Genomic DNA, 13,430 nt, shown 5'->3' with positions numbered 1-13,430 from the left:
GGGGCGGTCATGGCGGACGCGATGGCGGCGGGCTGCCCGCGCCTCTGCCGGCGCCTGGAGGGCGAGACGGCGCGGGCCGTGCTGGCCAACGCCGACACGCTGCTCTTCGACTGCGACGGCGTCCTGTGGCGGGGCGAGGCGGCCGTGAGCGGCGCGGCGGCGGCGCTGGGCAAGCTGGCGGCGGCGGGCAAGCGGCTGTGCTACGTGACCAACAACAGCGGGCGGACGCGCGCGGCCTACACCGAGAAGCTGCGGCGCCTCGGCTTCCCGCCCGCCGAGCTCCGCCACATCTTCAGCTCGGCCTTCTGCGCCGCCCGCTACCTGCGCCAGGCGCTGCCGCCCGGCGCCGCCGCCTACGTGCTGGGCAGCCCCGCGCTGGCCGCGGAGCTGGAGGCCGTGGGCATCCCGCACCTGGGGCCCGGGCCCGCCGCCCTGCCCGGCCCCGCGCCCGCCGACTGGGTGCAGGCGCCGCTCGACCCCGCCGTGCGCGCCGTGCTCGTGGGCTTCGACGAGCACTTCAGCTACGCCAAGCTGTGCCAGGCGCTGCGGTACCTCCTGCGCGGCGGCCCCGACTGCCTCCTGGTCGGCACCAACCGCGACCACCGGCTGCCGCTCGAGGGCGGAGCCGGCATCCCCGGTGCGCGGGGCGGGGGGGTGGAGGGGTGGTGTCGGGTCTGGGGTGGGGTATCCGTGCTCGGCTCTGCGCCTCGTCGCACCTCGGTGTTGTGTTGATAAAACGCAAGAAGTTCCACCTCAGCCTAAGGAAGAACTTCTTCCCGTTGGGAGTGGTGGAGCCCTGGCACAGCTGCCCAGGGAGGTCATTGGAGTCTCTGCCTCTGGAGACGTTCCAAACTCGCCTACACACACGTTCCCGTGTCACCTAATCCAGGGCACCCTGCCTTGTAGTGGGGTTGGACTGGATGATCTCCAGAGCTTCCCTTCCGCTCCAGCTATCCAGGGATTCTTTGAGGCAGCCTGGGTGTCCTGGAGCCTTTCCTCCACAGCACCCCTGAGAGACAGAGAATCCATATTGATCCTTTCCTTGGGAATAGGAGTTCCCTTTTGACGCTGTGGGATGGAATTCCCACCTCCTGGCAGGCTTTGTGCACCACCTCTCCCCCACCCAACCCGTCCCTGTAGAGCGTTCCCCACGTCCTGAGCGGCTCTGTCCTGGCTCGTGCGAGCCCCTAACGCCTGCTGCCTGTTCCCGCAGGGACGGGGTGCCTGGTGAAGGCCGTGGAGACGGCGGCGCAGCGCGAGGCCTTCATCGTGGGCAAGCCCAACCGCTTCATGTTCGACTGCGTGGCCGGCGAGTTCCGGGTGGACCCGGCGCGCACCATCATGGTGGGGGACCGGCTGGACACGGACATCCTGATGGGCAACGACTGCGGCCTCACCACGCTGCTCACCCTCACCGGGGTGACGACGCTGGACGAGGCGCGGGGCCACCGGGACAGCGGCTGTCCCGCCAGGCACGGCCTGGTCCCCGATTACTACGTCGACAGCATCGCCGACCTGCTCCCGGCGCTGGGCGAGTAACGGCGCCCGGGCCTGTGGCAGTAACGTACGCGCTAGATACCCCCGGAGTTAGAACCCTTAGCTTGTCTCCCCTCTGTCCTCTCGGTATGATTCTGTTTACATCTCGGTCTGAAATGCACTTTGGAGCAAAGGGGGCATTACCCCGGGGCTCGGGGCTGGGGTTGGGTTTGGCTATAAACGCGTCGATCCGATGCTCGCGGTGCTCCGCGGCGCGGGGTCCTGCGGGCTGAGCTAGGGAGAAGGATCCTGTCCTGGCCAGGCTGGGCCATGCCTCAGCCCGCTTTGTTCAGGGAAACGACTCTTGGGATGTGCAGTAGCTCTGGTTGTGTTTGGAAGCACTTGTGGAGCTGGTGTTTGCCTTTGGGGTGATTTTTTTTTCCCAGCTGGGGCCCTGTTCAGGGGCCCAGCCCCACGTCAGGTCACACACATTCATCTCCTTCGTTTGACCGATGCACGTTGCACTTGTGATGCAGATTGGGATGATCCCAACAACTCCAGACCTCGGCTGCTGCACACGGGGTCTGTCCAAGGTCGAGTGTGTGTAAAGTGCATGTACACACGGGCACTCCCTGAGCATAGAGATAGAGCAGAATATATTTAAATTATAAATAGAGTCTATGATAATATATCTTGTTTCCCCGGAGGGAGGATGAGAGGGATGTACTTCGCTGATTTCGTTCTCCTAAACCGTTGCATTTGGTAATGCAGAGAGTCTGCAGCCATGCAGGACTGCCCTTCACTGCTGCTGCTTCCCAGAAATCCCTGGATCGATGCGTGCCCAGCTCCTGCACTTCCCTCAGCGCCAGCCAGCCACTTGCCTTGGCTTTGGCTGCACAATCCCGAATCCTGCTCAGTCCGTGGATGGATGTAGTGCCCAGGACAGCTGTGCACAGGGAGCCCTGTGGGTCCTGGCTGTGTGTGGCAGTAGCTCGTGCTTCCTTCCCATCCCTGAGGATCAGATCTTCCGCGTGTGCCGGCGGGGGCCGGGCACGGTGGGTGGTGAGGAGGAGTGCTGGCTTGCTCAGGGATGATTCTGTTTGATCTCCAGGTGGGATTGGGCAATGAGGGGCTCACCCCCCAAAACGGGGTGGTGTTTGTGCTGCCTCAATCCCACAGCGAAAGCTTTTGCATTACAGAATTAATTGAAAATTATATATGCAAATATCACGCTTTTATTCCATAGATTCCAGTATCTACAGTTCAATTTAAGCACTGGTTTTCCTTCCTGCCCAGCTGAGGAGCTCGGGCAGTGCTGATGCCATTTCCTGCCTGGTAACTTGTCACCTTGTCTGTACAGCAATAACCCTGCAGTCCAGAGGGTCTCGGTGTTCCCAGAGCATTGGCTGAACCTCTGAAAGGCTGTTTGTTTGTGATTGGGAGTTGTGGAAGGAAGCGTGGATAATCCCTTCCCTGCTCCTCTCTCCAGATGAAGAACTGCACAATCCCAGAGGCAGAACTTGCCCTTGATCTGGGTAGCGTGGAGATGGACACTATGGACTCACTGCAGGTCGTGTCTGATGTAACACTGTGGGTTTGGATTCAGTCTCTGTATCTGGTGCTTTTTGTGTCAGGATACGTCGGGAAAAGGCCAGCAGAGAGTCCAGCATCCCTCAGGCAGCTCTCCCTGCTGAGGGCTCTCGCTGGCGAGGGAGCCATTGCCTGGGCTCAGGGATGCTGGGATGTGCTGGTGGCGGTGTCAGTCATGCTTCAAAACTCTGTTCTGACTTCCAAATGGTTCTTAATCCTCTACTTGAATTCCCATTAAACTCTCAAACCTGCTCTCCCCAGCGTTGTCTCATTGTGTGGTCTCATCTCGGTGGGCTTCCATGCAGCTGAGCATTGGGAATCCTGGCAGTCAGGGATGCAGTTTGGAAGGGACCTTGCACTCCATCCAGTGCCAGCCCTGCCCTGGGCAGGGACACCTCCCACTGTGCCAGGCTGCTCCAAGCCCCATCCAGCCTGGCCTTGGGCACTGCCAGGGATCCAGGGGCAGCCACAGCTGCTCTGGGAATCTCTGCCAGGGCCTGCCCACCCTCCCAGGGAAGAGTTTCCTTCCAACATCTAATCTACCTCTGGCGGTGGAGCCTTTCCCCTCTGTCCTGCCCGTGCCCTTGGCCAAAGTCCCTCTCCTCCTTTCTTGTGGGCTCCCTTCAGCCTTGGGCTGTGCTTGATAGGAAAATGTCCAAGAGCTGCGTTTTCCCTGGATAGACATCACGTGAAGGAATTCTTAGCTTTTCCTTGCCTCCACACCTTTGTTATGTCCCGCTGGCGGGTCTGGAACGTTTTGGGGGCTCCCGGACTGCTCAGGATGTGGGTGCTCAGGGAACGCTGTTCCCACGGGGAGTTTCTCAGGACAGGACACGGGTGACGGTGTGAAAGCAGCGTGACATCGTGGTGACATCGTGGCAAAGCCCCTTTTCCCTTTTCCTCCGAGGGCGGCCCGGGTGTGTCCGTGCAGCCCAGGCTCGGGACAGCAGGATCAACACCCGGCTCCAGCCCACCGAGCTCCGGCAGCGCCGGGTTCCCGGTGAAATGTGGGAATTGCCGCTGCCACAAGGGCAGGCTGCCGCTGTCCTCCGGTCATTTGATCTCTCAAAGAGCCGCACCTGGGCTCGTGTTGGGCCCCGAGGGCACACAAAGGGCCCGATTGTGGCTCCTGCCCGTGCCGGGGGTGAGCAGGAAGAGCCGCCGGGGCACTGACAGCAGCGCTCAGCTCCCGCTCCAGCCTCAGGTTTCCTCCTCCCGCGGAGCCCTTTGGCTGCGAGGGACGGGTATTTGTGTCCCACGGACACACGTTCAGCTTTCCCAGGTGTGCCTGCAGCCGGGATCATGCCCAGTGTGTGCGTGGGCAGGAGGCAGAGCAGCAGCAGCAGCCAGCTCCTCGCCTGAAGTGGAGGATGGAAGGAGGGGACGGTGCCAGCCGTGCTGCCCCTGCAGTGAGTATTCCCTGTTGCTGCAGTATTCCCTATCCCTGCAATATTCCCTGTTCCTGCAGTGAGTGTTCCCCTTTCCAGCAGCTCCTGGGCAAAGGCTGGCTCTGTCCTTGCTCTGGGGCTAGACTTTGGACAAGGGTGTGACAGGACAAGGGAAATGGCTTCATTCCATTCCTCCCACTGCCAGAGGGCAGGATTAGATGGGATTTTGGGAAGAAATTCCTCCCTGTGAGGGTGGGCAGGCCCTGGCAGGGGGTGGCACTGGTTGGGCTTTGGGGTCCCTTCGCTGGCAGGGTGCCCAGAGCAGCTGTGGCTGCCCCTGGATCCCTGGGAGTGTCCAAGGCCAGGCTGGACAGGGCTGGGAGCAGCCTGGGATGGTGGAAAATGTCCCTGCCATAGGCAGGGGTGGCACTGGTTGGGCTTTGGGGTCCCTTCGCTGGCAGGGTGCCCAGAGCAGCTGTGGCTGCCCCTGGGTCCCTGGGAGTGTCCAAGGCCAGGCTGGACAGGGCTTGCAGCAGCCTGGGATGGTGGAAAATGTCCCTGTCATAGGCAGGGGTGGCACTGGTTGGGCTTTGGGGTCCCTTCCAACCCAACCCATTCCAGGATTCCATGGTTCAACCCCAGAGAGTGCCTGTTCTGTGCTCACCTCACCCCCCTCCGAAGGGGCTGATCCTGGTGGGATTTTGTTCATCCCCAGCACCCCCAGTTCAGCTCCTGCCAGCTGCTGTCGGTTGGATTGAGGAGCCTTGGAGGTTCCTGGCTTTACCTGGGATAAACTGCTCAGGCAGCAGGGCAGAGGGGCCGAGCAGCCAGGGCCAAGCTGCTCGGGGTGGGTGTGAGCTGTGCCCTGCCCAGGGCTGCGAGCTGCTGGAGTTCTGGATCTGCACCTTTCCCACCAGAGGGAATTCCACTGGTTATTGAAAACCTGCCAGCTACTGCAGGGCTGGGGCTCTGCTCTGCTGGAATTGATGGATTTCAGATATGTGCAATTCTAACTCACTGCTCTTCTGAGGGAATAGTCTGGGAGTTCCCTGTTTCCAATAAAGATCCATAACTGTCCAAAGGCTGGATGAGCCCATCCTCGTGCAGCTGGAGCACATGTAACCCTGGGCATGGATTGAATTCCTCTGTCCTTCAGAGGATTGAGAAACGGGTTATTTTTTAAATGTGGCCTGTGTTTGAGATTATTGAAAGCACATTTTCTGCTTTGTAAAAATCCCGTTACGTGCCATGAAGTTAAATTTAATTGCTTCAATATAAGAATTAAAGTAAATTAATAGAGCCAAGAGAAATGTCACAGCACTGCCAAGCTCTTTTCCTTGGTCTCATGGAGAACAATTTAGGAAGAAAATCCAGCACAGCCAAGCACAGGGAGGGGAACAGAAGCAGGGTCACTCCACACTGGGTTTGATTCCAATGCTGACGGTCTCGCTGGGGATTTCTGCTGTAAACCAAAATAATTTAATTTGTTGTTCCCTGTGTGTGGAAAGCCGCTGCTCCAGCCCTGCCCCGGGGGCTTTGCAGCTTTCCTGGCTGTGGCAGGGCTGGTTACCGGGATGCTGGGTCTGGAATTCCAGCGCTGGGGGATGAGGGCTCCGTTCTTCCAGGTGCTGCACTGGTTTGGCAGCTCTGCACTCCAGCCAGTTTGCACAAGGATTTATGTCCTGAGCTGGAAACGTTTGAAGAAGAATTGGCAGAAGGGTCAATTTTAACTCCTGTTCCTCCTTCTTTTGCCCTGGCTCCCAGGACAGGAGGGCCCCAGCACACTTCCCAGCTCATTCCAGGACCTTCTGGATCATCTTGTCCGTTGCCCTGTTGTTTTTTGCAGCTGTTGGTGTCAGTGTCATGGGGGTTCTCAGCTTCTCCCCCAGCTCTGCCCAGGTAAGGGATCCTGATCTGGGCAGGAATCCTCCTCCTGCCTGCAGCCCTGAGCTGTGTGGGAAGCAGTTCCCAGGAGGGATGGGTGGGATGAGATCTGGGCCCAGTTTTTGGCTGGATCAGCCCCTGGACAATGCGGGAAGGTGCAGGCGGGGCAGGGAGGTGGCAGAGGCTGGGAGCCCTTTCCTCCAGCACCTTTGAGGGGCACTGGGGGTGAGCATGGAGTCGTGGATCATCCTTCCCGTGGGTCAGAGCCTCCTCCTCTCCGCTGCTGAATCAGACGAGGACCAGGGGCCAGCCGGGGCTGTTGGGGGGAGATGTTCCCACAAGCACGGAGCAGCTGATGGTGGCTGCTGCCCTCACACTCCCCGTGCCCAGGCTGGCTCCCAGCTCCTCCGAGTGCCGCTCCAGGGCCAGCAGGACCCGCTGAGGAACCAGACAGCCGTGGTGGACAAGGCCGGGAGCACTGTCACCTACTACATCACCTCGCAGAGCAACCTGAGCGCCGTGGTGCTGTACGACAGCAGGAACGTGAGTGCTGGGGCATCCCTGTCCCCTCAGCTCCTGTTTGCCGCCTTCCTCTGCACCTTTCGTCGTGAAACAGAACGGGGGAAAGGAGGATCTGCATTCCAGGGGGCTCCTGGGTGTGTGCCGCCTGCTCCAAGGGACACGTCTGTCCACAGGGCTACGTGTGCTACAAGGCGCTGGAGCGGCGAGCCTGCTACCTGAGGAGGATGGAGCCCTGGGACCTGCAGACCCTGCAGACGGCTCTCAACGCCTCTGAGCACAGCGTGAGCAGCTGCTGCCGCGTCCCCGGGGTGTGCGGGGGATGGATTGAGCTTTGCACGGGCTGGCTGAACGCTCTCCCCCGGCTGGTTTGCAGGGGTGACTCTCCAGCCCCAAGGACCCAGGGCAGGGCTCTCCCAGCCGGGGGAGCAGCGGCAGCCCCTGCTCTGAGGGATTCATCGCCCACGGGAGCAGGGCTGTGCCCCCAGGCTGGGCTCTGAGCAGCAGCTCCTGGGTTTGATCCATACCCTGATTCTGCTGGGGCAGGGGGATGTGCCCCATGGACAGAAGAGCAGGGCTCTGCAGGACCTGCTCCCACTGCATTCTGTTACCTGCTCAAAAATCCGGGGGAGGAAAAACAAAGGGGGGTTGTTACCAACTCCCAGGGAAGAAAGTTGGAGGCGATCATGTATAGAGACCCTCAGGACAAAATGTCAGTGGGTGCCTGGGCAGGGGCAGATTTATAAAGCCACATTTTTTGTGCCCCTGCCATCCATTATCCATTTCCTCGGTGGCTCCTGGGGGATCCTTGGTCCTCACCTTGCTCCCAGAGCAGCGTAGGAACACAGGCTCACAAAGGGGCTGCAGGGAGAGGAAAGCACCTGCCCAGCCCTGAGGCTCCTAAATGGAAGTAAAACTTGGCAGTGCTGGGGTTGGCAGCAGCCCACAGGCAGAAAATGAGATCTGGGACAGGGCGGCTGGCAGGAGAAACCTGCTGGGGTACAGAGCACTGCTGGGGTGCCCTGGGAGCCAGAGCAGGGCCGTGGGGCTGGAGGGACAGAGAGCCTCGGGAAGGACCAGCAGGGACGTTTCTTTCAGGCTGAGCGGCTGCTACACCGCAACAACCAGACCACGTTCTACCGGGAGTTCCTGGGCATCGTGGCAGCGGAGCAGGTGGAGCCCAGGGGCCTGGGGGAGGCTGTGCAGGCCCTGTGTGAGCACACTTCCATCTTCTGGGTGCGGAGAGGGCACGGTGAGTGCGGCAGGTCCCCTGGCAGGGGGAGCCAGAGCTTTCCTAGCACCTCTAAGAGGATCAGGCTCTGCTGCACAACGGCTGATGCATCAGGACAGGCTGCCAAGGCCCAGGACAGGGACAGGTGACCTCTAGTGTGAAATCAGACCATGGTTCACCATCCCCGAGTGCTGGCTCGTACCCACCCCCCGTCCTGAGCTGGGGCACTGGGATGGGCTCTGGGCTGCCCCCAGCAGCGCAGCACAGCACAGCCAGCACAGGGAGCTGTCCCCTGAGACATCGCTGGTTAATCCCTGTCACCCTCATCCTCAGCCAAAGCAGCCTGCTGAGCTGCCAGCTGCTCTGTCTCACTCCAGCTTTAATAAGAAAGGCCAGTCCCTGAGGCTTTCCCCTTGCTCGGCTCCCCAGGAGCTCCAGAGCCACAGCACCAAAGCATCCCCGGGGACTCTGCAGCTGCAGCACCAAAGCATTGCTCTCACTGCTGTCCTTGCTCCTTGGCAGGGCCGGGGAGGCAGCGCCTCATCTACCTGTGCATTGACATCTGCTTCCCCAACAACATCTGCGTCTCCATCTGCTTCTATTACCTGCCTGAGTAAGCGCTGCAGCCACGGCCGCCCTCTCCGCCCTCACACTTGAACTGGATTCCTGAAAAGCCTCCGACTTCCACGAGGAAGGGAACACCTACAGCAGCCCCAGAGCTTCCTGCTGATTCCCTGCTGCAGGTCAGGAGAGCTTAGAGAAGCAGGATCAGGAGAGCTTAGAGAAACAGGAGGCCTCTGCTCAGCACTGCCAGCACAGACACTCTGCAGCTCTGCTCCAGGGCTGCGCCTCGTCCGTAGGAATTAGGAGAGCCAGGCTAGAGGAATCCCGGGAGGGAGCTGGAGTTTTGGGGCTCCAGGCTCTGTTCAGCACAAGGTGGTTGTTGTTACAGCTGGGGGGTGGTTGGCTGTAGGAGAGCAGCTCTCCCAGTCACTCTGTGAAACGCCTCGAATAAAGGGATTGCAAACCAAGACAAGAGCTGCTTCTCTTTGCTCAGCCTCTACTGTCACTTGCAAAGGCTGACTTTTATTTTTTTTCCCACTTTGGGGTACAAGAACATCCGAAAGCTGTCAGCAGCCGATGCCCCAGGGATTCCTGCAGCTGAACTGTGCCCGTGTCCCTGCGCTGGGATCATGTCCCTGCACTGGGATCGTGTCCCTGCGCTGGGATCGTGCCTCCCTCTCCCATCCCTCCCTCCGAGGCCACACCCGTTTCAGCAATGTCCTGCCCGGAGCAGAAGCCTGGTCTCGCCCCAGGCAGCTGCAGCTGCTCCTGTGAGAGCCCCAGCCCGCTCCATGCGGGAAGGGATGGGTGCAGTTTGTGTCCCGGGCTCTGGAGAGGGTCTGGCAAGGCAAGGGGAAACAGGCAGAGGTCCTGTCCTGTCACACGTGCCCGTTATCCCAACACGCTGTCATTGAAGGCCAGGCAGACCACGGCTTTCTGGTGGCCACTGTATTCCCTCTTGATCTCTCCTGTCTCCACACACCACAGTCTGGCCAGGTTATCAGAGGAGGCTGCAACAGAGAGCGAAAGGAAGAGGGTATATATTACCTTTTAAGTTTCTTTTTTACTATTATTGTAAGAAATACTTTTCTTCTTGCTTCATTCAGCCATCCTTAGGGCTGGTGATGACCAGCAAGGCAGAGCAGCTCAGTGCATTTCTTTTGGAGAGCAGTGAGTGTGGAAATCACCACAGGTGTGTTTAAGGGACTAACACCGGCCGTGTCCCCGGTGTGGCCTCACCCGTGACGATGTACTGGGAGTCCCCGGAGAAGGCGCAGTCCCACATCCAGCCCCGGGACGTCTCCCCAGGGTTGTTGCTCTTAATGCTCAGCTCTGTCATCAGAGAGAAGTTCGAAGTCCTCCAGATCTTGCACGTCTGATCTGCAGAACAGGTGGCCAGGAGCCTGCGAGGAGGAGACGTGAGGGCAATCTCATCAGTCACTGCTCCCCTGTGGGCTTCCTGTTACCACAGACCTGGGCCAGGGCCAGTGACGGCCTGGAGACCTGTCCCCACTGCAATGAGATCTCCTTACACCCCCACCGTCGGATTTAGGAGATTCCAGCTGAACAGACTCCGTGAAGGAGCTCACACCGCAGCAGTCGGATCCCAGCCGAGGAACAGCTCACGGCTGCAAACCCTGCTGAGCTCAGGGAGCACGAGGGGGACACCCCTGAGAGCGACCCTGCGGTGCCACATCCCCTGCCGCCCGCCCCGCTCCTCCCTGGGGACCCGCAGCGTGGAGCCAGCAGCAGCCACAGCTGGAGGCACAGCTGGAGGCACAGCTGGAGGCACAGCTGGAGGCACAGCTGGGCCCTGCCCGCCCGTGTTTGCCCCGGGAGGGAGTTGAGGGGCTCCACACTCACGTGGAGTCGGGGCTGAACTTGCACTGCAGGGCGTAGCGGTTGTGCGCCGGGATCTTGGTCTTGGGGATCAGCTGCGTCACCTCCTCGCCGATGCCGCCCGTCAGGTTCCACACGTAGCAGTTTCCCTGCAGAGACGCAGCGGGATCTGTGTCCAGGCCGGGGTGTTGTTGTGCCCAGCCCAGCCCAGCTGCCCATCCCAGCCCGGCCTGGCAGAGCTCACCGAGCTGTTGACGGCCGCCATGTAACTGGCGTCGGGGTCGATGTGCACCGAGTTCACCGACACCTCGGGCTCGGGGATGAGCTGCTCGTTGTGGTCGGTCTTCAGGTCCCAGATGTGGATGGCCCCGCTCTGGTCGCCCACGATCAGCTCTGCCTGCAGGGACACACGGCCACGCCGCTGCAGACACCGCAGCAGCCTGGAGCTGGCGGCCATGCCGTGCCCGTGCAGCATCGCTGGAGCCCTGCTCTGGGTTCCTGCCTCCTCTCTCCCCAGCCCAGGGCTGTCCCCAGCCCCGATGCCCATGACACTCTGCAAAAGGCTGCTCCCCTCCCCAGAAGGGTTTGCTGATTTTCTAAACCCCGGAGCAGACAGAGCCGTGCCAGTTCCAGGGCACAGCTGCAGCTCCAAACGACACCCACGGGAGCCAAGTGGTTTTCAGCACATCTGAGAGGCAGCATTAAGAGGCAGGTTGGCCACAGAACAACTGAAGCACTCAAGGGTGCAGATACCTGAAAAACGCAACCTGAAGTGGGTTTTTCTCTCTCTCTCCCCTCCTCAGGGGAAGGACAAGAGCCAAGGGCAGGAGTCCTGGCTCTGATCCCATGCTCAGAGCAGAAGACAATGCTGGCACGTCTCCACCCAGGCCAGGCCTTTATCGACAGCCCTGCGCTGTCCATAATTTTAGCAGAATCCCTAGAGGAGATCAGGTCATCAGGCACAGCTAATCCTGTTCCTGGGAGCAGAGGCTGCTTCTGAGGAGACAAACACCACTCAATGCATTTTTCTGACTGCACAAAAGTCTTTTCTGGGCTCCTCAACGCTCAGCCCCCTCTCGGCAGGTGTAACTGCTGGGTCCAAACTTTTCATGGCTTTACTCAGGCCGTGAGGAATCTCTGGATAATTGGATCAGCATCTCTGCAGAGGGAACTGCAGAGCCATGGAACTGTCCAAACAAACGCTGCCACCTTTGGTCTAATTCACCACCTTCTGCTCACAAACCAGCACTCTGCACCTCAGCAGCGTCTTGGTCAGGGATTATTTCCCATCTAAGACCCACGTTCAGCAACATTCATTTAACGTAACACACTCTCACAGCACTGACACTACAAGAGCATTTGGACAGTCTGGTCCAAATAACCCATCTCAAATTTAGCCTGAAATTCCCGATTTGCAAAATTAAACCTTTGACAAACGAAACACAAGGGAACGTTTCCATTACTCAGGATTTTACAGAGGTTTGCACGGCCCTGTCTGCAGGCAAAACCACAGCCCTGCAAGCCCAGCCAGGCCATTAGCACTGACTGATCCCTATTGATTTCCTTGCTCCTGCTCCCTTCAGCCTCTTCAAGAGCCCCCACTCTCCCTCTGCTCAGCAACAGCTGCTGAACCCACTGGTGAACTGAAGGGAACCACAGCCAAAGGCCCCAGGATGCTTTTCTCGGGCACTGTTGTCACCCTGAAGCTTCCCAGCTGCCCCCACTCTTCCAGCTTCCATCCCCACTGATGTTTGGGGGCAGAGCCCGCTCCAAGGGCATTTCCTCCCACGGGATGAGCTCGGGGCAGCCCTTGTGCTGTCCTTTTGCACAGGCACCAGGCCATCAGCACACACACATCGTGTGAAGCCCCCAGGCCGTGTCCTGCTGTCCATCTTCTGCTGGGATACACTGAGCAGCCCCGCAGGATCTCCCAGAGGAGCCACAGGAACACGGTGCCCAGAGAAGCTGGAAGCCCCTGGATCCCCGGAAGTGTGCAAAGGCAGGCTGGATGGGGCTTGGAGCAGCCTGGACAGTGGAAGGTGGACAGTGGGATGGGATGAGCTTTAAGCTCTGTTCCGTGGGATTCTCCGAGCTGGGAAAGCCCAGGGGAGGCAGCTTCCTCACCTGGTTGGGGTGCAGGCAGACGCAGTTGATGGGAGCGTTCACCTGGAAAATGCGCTGGCACTGGAGGTTACGGGACCTGTGACAGAGCGAGGGAGGAGCGCTCAGGGCTGTGACATCGCCCCACGGCCCGGGGGGACGGGGGAACCCCCCGGCGCCCACCTGAGGTCCCAGATGCGGGCCATGCAGTCCTCCCCGCCCGTGTACATCCAGCGCCCGTCCTCGTGGAACCCCACCGAGGTGATGTTCTTGCTCACGCCGTCGTAGTTGATGACGGGGTTGGGGTTGTTGGAGTTGAGGTCGTACATGCGGATGTGCTGGTACCCTGCGAGCACCGGGCAGCGGCTGAGCACCGGCCCCGTGCCCGGCGCGCCCGGCGGGGCAGGGGCGCTCACCTGCGGCCGCGATCATGCTCCGGTCCGGAGTGATCTCCAGGGCGTTCACCTGCTGCGGGCGCCGTTAAGGTGGGTACGGAGCAAGGGCCGGGCCCGACGTGGGGGCCGAACGCGGGGGCGGCCCCGAGCTGCCGGGGCGGCGGGGAAGGAAGGATACGGAGTCCTGGTGCTGCACCGTGCGGGTGCAGATGCCGCTGTGCGCCTGCCAGAACCGCACCGTGTGGTCGTAGCCGGCCGTGGCCAGGATGACCGGGTCGCTGCCCACCGTGCCCTGCGCCGCGTTCATGGTGCCGCCGCTCCCGGAGCCGCCGCGCCGCGCTCGGGGGACTCCCTAAAGCCCGCGGGGTCTCGGCCCGGCCCGCGGGTCTCCCTCACCCCGTGTGCTCCCGGTCCCGGTCCCGGTCCCGGCCCCGCTCCGCTCCC

The 13,430-nt window shown here is 60.5% G+C and overlaps 3 protein-coding genes across 3 annotated transcripts; 2 read left to right on the top strand and 1 right to left on the bottom strand.

Annotated features, from left to right (window-relative positions):
* The first annotated feature begins 2 nt into the window (after positions 1 to 2).
* On the top strand, positions 3 to 3,326 carry PGP (phosphoglycolate phosphatase). Its single transcript, XM_040079628.2, has 2 exons — positions 3 to 637; positions 1,214 to 3,326. The coding sequence occupies exons 1-2, from the start codon at positions 10 to 12 to the stop codon at positions 1,537 to 1,539; spliced, it is 954 nt and encodes a 317-aa protein (XP_039935562.1). The 5' UTR covers positions 3 to 9; the 3' UTR covers positions 1,540 to 3,326.
* A 945-nt stretch (positions 3,327 to 4,271) lies between these two features.
* Positions 4,272 to 8,724, top strand: BRICD5 (BRICHOS domain containing 5). Its single transcript, XM_040079621.1, has 6 exons — positions 4,272 to 4,475; positions 6,219 to 6,353; positions 6,729 to 6,881; positions 7,034 to 7,141; positions 7,956 to 8,109; positions 8,611 to 8,724. Exons 1-6 carry the CDS (start codon positions 4,437 to 4,439, stop codon positions 8,703 to 8,705), a joined length of 684 nt encoding a protein of 227 aa, XP_039935555.1. The 5' UTR covers positions 4,272 to 4,436; the 3' UTR covers positions 8,706 to 8,724.
* A 411-nt stretch (positions 8,725 to 9,135) lies between these two features.
* MLST8 (MTOR associated protein, LST8 homolog) lies at positions 9,136 to 13,397 on the bottom strand. The gene is made up of 8 exons (XM_040079608.2): positions 13,165 to 13,397; positions 13,008 to 13,059; positions 12,775 to 12,937; positions 12,616 to 12,691; positions 10,736 to 10,888; positions 10,516 to 10,640; positions 9,892 to 10,055; positions 9,136 to 9,662 (listed from the first exon to the last, which is right to left on the bottom strand). The coding sequence occupies exons 1-8, from the start codon at positions 13,291 to 13,293 to the stop codon at positions 9,544 to 9,546; spliced, it is 981 nt and encodes a 326-aa protein (XP_039935542.1). The 5' UTR covers positions 13,294 to 13,397; the 3' UTR covers positions 9,136 to 9,543.
* Positions 13,398 to 13,430: the final 33 nt, after the last annotated feature.

This window comes from Hirundo rustica, chromosome 15, assembly GCF_015227805.2.
Source record: "Hirundo rustica isolate bHirRus1 chromosome 15, bHirRus1.pri.v3, whole genome shotgun sequence".
In the NCBI taxonomy this organism is placed as follows: domain Eukaryota; kingdom Metazoa; phylum Chordata; class Aves; order Passeriformes; family Hirundinidae; genus Hirundo; species Hirundo rustica.
The sequence above is the reverse complement of the archived record's forward strand: the minus strand, read 5'-3'. Positions and strand labels throughout refer to the sequence as shown.

Bases quoted from the DNA above. Each gene is read 5' to 3' on its own strand.
- PGP (XM_040079628.2), top strand. From the start codon at position 10: ATGGCGGACGCGATGGCGGCGGGCTGCCCGCGCCTCTGCCGGCGCCTG. The intron at 638-1,213 runs GTGCGCGGGGCG...CTGTTCCCGCAG, and splicing joins GGGCGGAGCCGGCATCCCCG to GGACGGGGTGCCTGGTGAAG.
- BRICD5 (XM_040079621.1), top strand. From the start codon at position 4,437: ATGGAAGGAGGGGACGGTGCCAGCCGTGCTGCCCCTGCA. The intron at 6,354-6,728 runs GTAAGGGATCCT...CCCCGTGCCCAG, and splicing joins TCTCCCCCAGCTCTGCCCAG to GCTGGCTCCCAGCTCCTCCG. The intron at 7,142-7,955 runs GTGAGCAGCTGC...CGTTTCTTTCAG, and splicing joins TCAACGCCTCTGAGCACAGC to GCTGAGCGGCTGCTACACCG.
- MLST8 (XM_040079608.2), bottom strand. From the start codon at position 13,293: ATGAACGCGGCGCAGGGCACGGTGGGCAGCGACCCGGTCATCCTGGCC. The intron at 12,938-13,007 runs GTGAGCGCCCCT...CGGTGCTCGCAG, and splicing joins GAGCATGATCGCGGCCGCAG to GGTACCAGCACATCCGCATG. The intron at 12,692-12,774 runs GTGGGCGCCGGG...GCTCTGTCACAG, and splicing joins GCCCGCATCTGGGACCTCAG to GTCCCGTAACCTCCAGTGCC.